The sequence below is a fragment of the Penicillium citrinum genome, assembly GCF_028827155.1.
Source record: "Penicillium citrinum strain IBT 23319 chromosome Unknown utg000002l:1.0-3833315.0:1.0-3834789.0, whole genome shotgun sequence".
NCBI classification, from domain to species: domain Eukaryota; kingdom Fungi; phylum Ascomycota; class Eurotiomycetes; order Eurotiales; family Aspergillaceae; genus Penicillium; species Penicillium citrinum.
In genome coordinates, this window is record NW_026622687.1 from 2,050,680 (window position 1) to 2,058,588 (window position 7,909).

General features: G+C 49.3%; 2 protein-coding genes across 2 annotated transcripts; both read left to right on the forward strand.

Annotated features, from left to right (window-relative positions):
- Window positions 1-271: 271 nt before the first annotated feature.
- Window positions 272-4,633, forward strand: N7469_002584 (uncharacterized protein; the record flags this gene model as incomplete). Its single annotated transcript, XM_056641504.1, has 5 exons — window positions 272-337; window positions 1,348-1,621; window positions 1,743-2,852; window positions 3,420-4,160; window positions 4,467-4,633. 5 exons carry the CDS (start codon window positions 272-274, stop codon window positions 4,631-4,633), a joined length of 2,358 nt encoding a protein of 785 aa, XP_056503998.1.
- Window positions 4,634-5,619: 986 nt separating this feature from the next.
- On the forward strand, window positions 5,620-7,577 carry bgt3 (uncharacterized protein; the record flags this gene model as incomplete). Its single annotated transcript, XM_056641505.1, has 2 exons — window positions 5,620-7,376; window positions 7,433-7,577. The coding sequence occupies 2 exons, from the start codon at window positions 5,620-5,622 to the stop codon at window positions 7,575-7,577; spliced, it is 1,902 nt and encodes a 633-aa protein (XP_056503999.1).
- Window positions 7,578-7,909: the final 332 nt, after the last annotated feature.

Genomic DNA, 7,909 nt, shown 5'->3' on the forward strand with positions numbered 1-7,909 from the left:
TGCTTTGCTACAATTTGCCCTAGACCGTTGGGCATCTCTCCACGCGCGTTTCTTCTCTCGCGCGCCAATTTCTCTCGCACTCACATCCCGGTTCTTTTCTTGTCTAACCTCATTGTCTCCCTCCCCCGCCATCCTACTACCATCCACTTCTTCTCTTGACACACCCACATACACATACGCATACACATACACAGACCCGACAGACTCCCGTTCCAATCTTGCTACTTGCGAGTAAGGATTCTGTCTCAGTCTACCGAGGTCGGTGACCGGTATGGTACAGTCCGACCTGGCCTCTGACTCGCTCTCAAAGTACAAGGAAGAGCCTGCCGATGATTCTGTGAGTACTGGGCCTTTTGTTTTTAGTTATTTCGTCTCGTGGCTTTCATATTCATTACCTGCGTTCCCGTTTGCCATTTGAATTCCTCCGGATAGAATTGTGTCGCAAAAGTTTCCTATTTCAATATCATTTCCAATCTTCTTGGATCTTGTTTACTCTTTATGTTGGGATGATATGGCGTTCACAACCGCTACAACTCTTTTGTGCTTCACCTCTTCTCCATCCACGGGGCTTTCTACTCGCTGGCCTCAGAAATCCCATATATCGGGCTCAGCAGACCTTGCGCTACAGCACGCATGTCATCAATTCTTTCTCTAGAGTGAGGACCAGCGAACAGTCCGGCCAATGGCCATCTATTGCTCAGAGATTCATCTACGCCTCCTCTTCCGCCATTGAAGTCACGATGATCAGGCTGGATATTTCGAAGATGCCACAGAATCAATCTATATCAAAGTAAAGCTATAGGTCTCGGGGCCTTCACTTTTCGCCACGTCCACTTTTTCAACAAAGCAGTGGACAGATATTGGCTCAAAAAACAGGGAACATGGAACAGCAACAGCACGATGAAAGCCACGTCCTTCGTTGGAACAAGCTGGGCAAACAACACTGCTGGAGTGCTTTGTCCCTTCGGAAGGAAATAGCCACTCGCATTGTCGAGCCTGATACAGGGGCTACACAGAGCCATGATTCTCTTTCGTCCTAACTGGCGTATCCTGGTTGTGATCCTGGCCATTTGGTCCACTGCTGAGCGTATCCCTGCTCGAGGCTTCGATTCCCTGGCCTTCACTCTCCCTCTTCTTCTCTTTAGCCCAGCCCAGATGAGATTCTGATCTTGGAGAATTCAAATCCTCACGCTTGTGTCGTCACTCGGAGGATCTGGCTGTGTTTTCAAGTCTCTCCTGCCCTCCCATGTCCACGTTTTTAGGTTGTCGTACTACCCTGCAGGCCCGAACACGTCTCATCGTCTTTGGCCTCCAGTGTCAGTTTACTGATATGTGCTTTCGCCACAGCTTCGACTCGGCAGTTCGAATCGCCCGAGCTTACAACATTCGCAACAGCAGCATCCTCAGTCTATTCAACCGCATCCCAGAGGTCTACCATCACCATCACAGTCAACAGTATCTTTCCCTCCTAGCACATACCCCCAATCACACTCCATAGAGAACAGCGTGTTACATCACCCGAGTGCGTACGGAATTCTGCCTCAGGAATCGTCTTATTATTCCACAAATCCCTCCTCTTATACCTCCCAGCAAACTGCATCCGCGCAGTATCCACCCAGCGGTAGGTTTTTTGAAAGTTGTTTCTGGTTGATATAACTCCATAGCGGTTTGCGCGCGCATTATCAATGCCCGGAGTAAGATACCAGGGTATTTACAGAATCCAACTGATGCGCCGAGATTAGGACCTTCCGACCTCATGGCCACCACCGCTCAAATGCAAAGGCCTTACCCCCCAATTTACCATACCCCCAAGTCCAATTCGCCAGCATCGGTAGCATCACAGCCGCACGACCAGCATGCTCGCAATCTCTATACCCAGTCACCACAGATACCTCCCCAACTAGCACCTCAGATGTATGCATATCAGCCATACTCCCCTATCAATAATGTTCAACAGTCGCCATATGCGACACATCCTTCTCCTCAACCACATCCTCTCACAACACAGTCTATGATGATGCCACCACAGACGACAACGGCGCAGATGCCAGCCCATCAACCCTCGCACGCTCCGAATCCAGCCTTGGCCAGTAGCCCGGCGATGAAAATGGATTCTTCATCACAGCCCGGAGCCGGTCAACGACCCATGCTCAACCCCCCTCTTTCGTCACCAAATCCGACTCTACAAGGAAGTTCAGCCCAGTCGCCTCTCGGGACCAGTTCAAGCGCAGCACCAGGTCCTATTCCCGCGACTACTCCACTGGTCGTGCGGCAGGATAGCAACGGAGTACAATGGATTGCATTCGAGTACTCACGAGATCGGGTGAAAATGGAGTACACAATCCGATGCGATGTGGAATCCGTACACGTCGATGGTTTAAGTCCCGAATTCAAAACGGAGAATTGCGTCTACCCACGCGCTTGCTGCAACAAAGATAACTACAAGGGCAACCGTCTCGTCTACGAATCGGAATGTAACACCGTGGGCTGGGCTCTGGCCGATCTAAATCCAGCATTACGAGGTAAACGCGGTCTCATCCAACGCGCGGTTGATAGTTGGCGGAATAGCAATCAAGATCCTCGACTTCGCAGTCGGAGAGTTCGTCGTCAGGCGAAATTGGGTCGTCGACAATCAATGCCTGCTACCCCGGCCCCTTCGCATATGCCACCTACTGGCCCCGGTCCTATCCCGCATGGACTGTCTAATGCTGTTCCTCCGATGCAACACCCTCTTCCTCAACCTCCTCCTGGTTCTCGACCCAGTATTCAGGGTCCTATGAGTATGGGGCCCCCACAGCTGCATCATCATCATGCTCAACCAGATGGCAGCCCTAAGATGGAAGAAGTCAGCGGTATGTTCCACCAGATCTGAAGTCTTTATCTTGTTTTTGTCGACGATGTGCGGCGGGTGTTCGATTACTTTGCTGAATCCTCCTTGTTCTTTTTTTTTCCTTTCTTGATTTTCTTCTTTCTTCACCCTCCATCGCCCTGTGTTGTGGGATTGATGGACGGGTTGTGCAATGAATTGTGCTCTATATTCCCACTTATACTCTTTTGTTTTATTTCGTGTTCTTTTATGGTTCTCGGTATGTGAGACGTGTATATGTGTCTTATTGTCTGATGTTAATTGTCATCGTGTATGAGAGCGGGATATACGTCTATTTGGCCTGAGACTTAGTGCGATATACTTCTGATTTTTATCTTTGCCTGTTGCATTCCTGTATTCATTGATTATTATCCTGTCCGAGTTCTGTCGCTCTTCTCGTTTTTCCTACCATTCATACCCTATGCCTTGTTATTCCATACCGCCGCGCACTGCTCTCGTGCTTTTCTTTCATGCGGATTTTGATCCCGATCCTTTACCCGAAAGTCCAGCGTAGGCTAATTCTTGCCCTAATTCAATTGTTTCAATCCTATAGGCTCTACAGAATACGCTACTCGGTCATTGGAGACTACCCGCCTCCCACCTGCACCTCTCGATACTGGCGATATCCGCCTAGCACAAGTCTTCCATGACTCGAATGTTCTCCCTATTCCCGCCAGCGCCGGACCCCCTGGTCCTTCCATCCCTCCCATGATAAGAGAGAGCGGCTTAGGCTCAATTGGTCGACATGCGACTATCGCAACGTCCAGTCGCATGGATGCAGGACCGGGACCGACATCAGCAACGACAGTGGCAGTTGCACCGGCAGAGCCAGATGACGAAGTCAGCCCAAGTAATGAAGATCTATTTGGTCAGCTACCTGGCGGCAAGCGACGAACTTTTATTCTTGTGGAAGATCCTCAACGGGGCTCTCGTGTCCGGGTCAAGGTCGGACTAGATAAAGTCAACATGGACGATCTGCCCGACTCATACCGCAAACTCAACGCCGTCTACCCGCGCACTTATTTCCCAGTACAAATGAAAGATGCACCGGGCCAGACCGTTCCTTCTCAGCGATATTTCCGTGATGATACGGAGATCGCGGAGGATGATGCTCTAGTTGTTGGGCGGACGACGGTACCCGCACCTTCATTGGATGGTGAGCGGGGCATTGAGGTGCCGAAGATTTCACGACGCAGACATCGGAAAGAAGTTATGTTGAATGATCTAGCTTATCGGCTTAGTTGGAGCCAGAGTCGAGTTTTTGCGGGGAGAATGTTGTTCTTGCAGCAGTCTTGTAAGTTGGATCCCTTTTCCCTCAGCCGCTCCCACCTTCATCCAGTGTCAATACCCCAGTTCCAAATCTTGAATACTATATACATATCTCTATGTTGCATATATATATATATATATATATATATTTCTTTGTCTCGACACACCACATTCTTTTTGCAGATGAGCCGACCTCCTTGCATGGCACGGGAGGACCACGTGCACGACTGAGACAGTCTCAGCCGCGGTTTACGCCTCACATTCATTGACACATGCACTACACTACACTACGACTACAATAATGATGTTCATAATACTAACTGGCTATTAGTGGATGCATATCGCAATAAAATGCGCAGTTCAATGTTGGCCGCAGGACAGGATCCGGCAGATATCCCGGAGCATTTTGATACTCGCCGGGGTAAGCGACGATTTCTGGAACGGACGAGTCGGACTGGGTCTGCGGCACAGAGAAGTGCTGAGGAAGTTGAGGGTTGATTATGATACTTTCTTTAAAGGGATATCGACTGCATTTACTGCACTCTCTCATGAAATATTAGGAGCATTACGTAGGTGGAAGGGGAGGAGGTCTGGTATGCTGCGTGCAGTGCTCTTGGATGTTTTGATGGATTGGAATGTAGCGAGGACCTGTTTATTTCTTGCGTAGCGGATATGGTTATGAGATATGACTATTTATGGACTGACTTTCTGATACAACCAATAAAAACTGTAGTTAAACATTAATATCTAACTTCTACTACTATGTATACTCTAGTACTGTATGTACTAATTATGTATATTGACACTCTTTGTGTTTGAGTGTCAACCATGGGTCGCCGCCCTAAAAATAGCGCGCCCCACTAGTCCCTTTTCAGGGTCCAACGGCAAATTCAATGATTCTCGATATTGACATGATGGTGAATTGATTATTGACGATATTCGTATATTTATGTGTAAGACTGGTCATAATTATCCTTGTAAAGTTATCCTATCAATCCAGATTTTACAAATTTCCTATGTAGAGTGTTGCCCTGTTTCCTCTGCTGCTATTGTAACTGACTACTTTGTTGCTCCGCTGACTGTTTCCCCGGTCACCCCATGTTTTTCTCACCACTCGCTTCCCCTCGCCATTTCCTTTCTTTTTGTCTCTCCCCAACTTCCACCCTCTACGCCTCACTACGATTCTTTCCACCATCTTCTATTTATTTTCCATCAATCTGACACATTTAACCCGTGCCACTTCCCCCCTTTGACCCACTCTCCCTCTCTCTCATTCCTTGTCCTCAATCTCGGGAACCGTGGATCTGCACTTGCGATGCCTACATTCTGATCCTCCCCTTCCTACGCTGAATCTCTCCCTTTCTGCCTGGTCAATCCTGGTCTGATCGTCTCTCTTTGCCTTTCTCTCTCGCCTTCGCTTTTTTTCTTTTCTCTTTTTCCTCCACTCTCCTCCCTCCCACCTGGAGTCACACACTCCATCACCTATGAACAACTTCGATAATTCCGCTTCACCCCATCGCTACACACCAGACCGCAAAAACTCAACTGTAACTCCAGGCGTCGATAATCTCGGCCCAACTTCTGTCGGTGGTGGTATAAGCGGTATCGCCCTCGGCGTTGCAAACTCTCACGATCGTCTCAGTGGCATTGACGCCGTCCGCTCAATGGATCAAGATCACGATACATTCACGGGCCCCGCCGAGAGAGGCTACCATACAACTGGCTCCGACAATCCATACGTCCCACAGTCTTACACAAGTGCCGAATCGCTGCATCAGGACCGTTCATACGGGTCCAATATGGCTCTAGGTGGTGCCGCGGCCTCTCCGGGCATGCTGACGCCCGGTCAGTCCTCGGCTCATTTCAGTGATACGAGTGTCAATCGCCGCAGTATGATGGATCAATACCCTGGTCCATATGGTGGTGGTGCCGGAGGCGTCTCGAATGATGGTCCTTACCAACGACACTCGCAGTATAGCTCTAATATTCCAGACATCAATCCCCACGATATTGCCGACGACGATGATGAGTTCGCTCCCCAATCGCGAAGTCGCGCCGCACCTGCAGGCGCGGCGGCGGGTGCTGCCGGTGGAGCGGCCGCTGGGGGCATGTTTGGTTTCTTTGGAGCAAATAAGTCCGGGGCCGATACTGCATATGGACCTGTTCCAGGCGGGAGTAGTGGTCTCGAAGCCGGTCAAAGTGGTGGTGCAGGGGAGAAAGCAGCACTCGGTGCTTCAATGTCCGCGCGGAAGAAACGTGGTTTAATCGCTGGTCTTGTTCTTGGATTCATCGTCGTTGCTGCGATCGTCGGTGGTGCCGTTGGTGGTACACTTGGTCATAAACATTCGGGAGATTCGAAGAACAGCAATACGGAGTCTGCAGACTCAGATTCATCGACCAATGGTGACTTGAACAAGGATTCATCTGAGATCAAAGCGCTCATGGACAACGAGAATTTACACAAGGTCTTCCCCGGTATGGATTACACCCCATGGGGTGTGCAGTATCCACTTTGCTTGAAGTATCCTCCCTCTCAGAACAACGTCACTCGCGACATGGCTGTGCTCTCGCAACTCACCAATAATGTGCGCTTGTACGGCACGGACTGCAACCAGACTGAAATGGTACTACACGCGATCGATCGACTGGAATTGACTGATATGAAAGTGTGGCTGGGTGTATGGATCGACACAAATGACACGACAACGGAGCGCCAGCTCAAGCATCTCTACAAGGTTCTTGACGACACCAAGGATACAAGTATCTTCAATGGGGTAATTGTCGGCAACGAAGCCCTTTTCCGCGCTGGAGATAGCAAACAGTCGGCCCAGAAGAATCTGATCAGCTATATCAAGGATGTCCGGAGCGAACTGAAGAAACGTGATATTGATTTCGAAGTCGCAACCTCTGATCTAGGCGATAACTGGAATGCGGATCTCGTTGAGGTCGTGGACGTTGTCATGTCAAACGTTCACCCATTCTTCGCCGGCGTGAATGTCGACAATGCCGCTTCATGGACCTGGGACTTCTGGCAGACACACGATGTATCCCTGACCAAGAATTCTAATAAGAAACAGGTCATTTCAGAAGTTGGCTGGCCTAGCGGAGGTGGCAAAGACTGCGGTGACAGCCCGACTTGCGACAAGGATACTCCCGGGTCCGTGGCTAGCATTGATAATCTGAACCAATTCATGTCCGACTGGATCTGTCAGGCTTTGGACAACGGCACAGACTACTTCTGGTATGTAGAACCCCATTGCAAGCACTCAATTACAGCATGACTAATCATTGAAACAGGTTTGAGGCATTTGACGAGCCATGGAAGATCCAGTTCAACACCAAAGACGAAAACTGGGAGGACAAATGGGGTCTCATGGATTCCGCCAGGAAGATCAAGAAGGGTCTGAAGATCCCAGATTGTGGTGGCAAGAAAGCTACGTGAGCAGAGTGAGACTCGAAGCAGATCTCAGTGAACTTTCTGCGATTCTACTCTTTTTCTAATGGGATACGATCATGAAAAGCACATTTCTGTGTGCATGCATATATGCCTCACCTTGTTTCTATTGACGACTTTTACCCTCGCCCTTTTTTTTTTACCTGCTGTGCTCCGCTTCCTTACAATCCCCCTCTACCTCTTCTCTTCTATAATCACGCTTTTGATATCTATTTGTCCGCATTGAATCCTTTCTTCCCAGTTGATTGGATCTTGTTTTCATTACGCATGGCATTAACTTCGATGCTTCTGTCATCAATTTCATGGCCCTCTGTTACTTC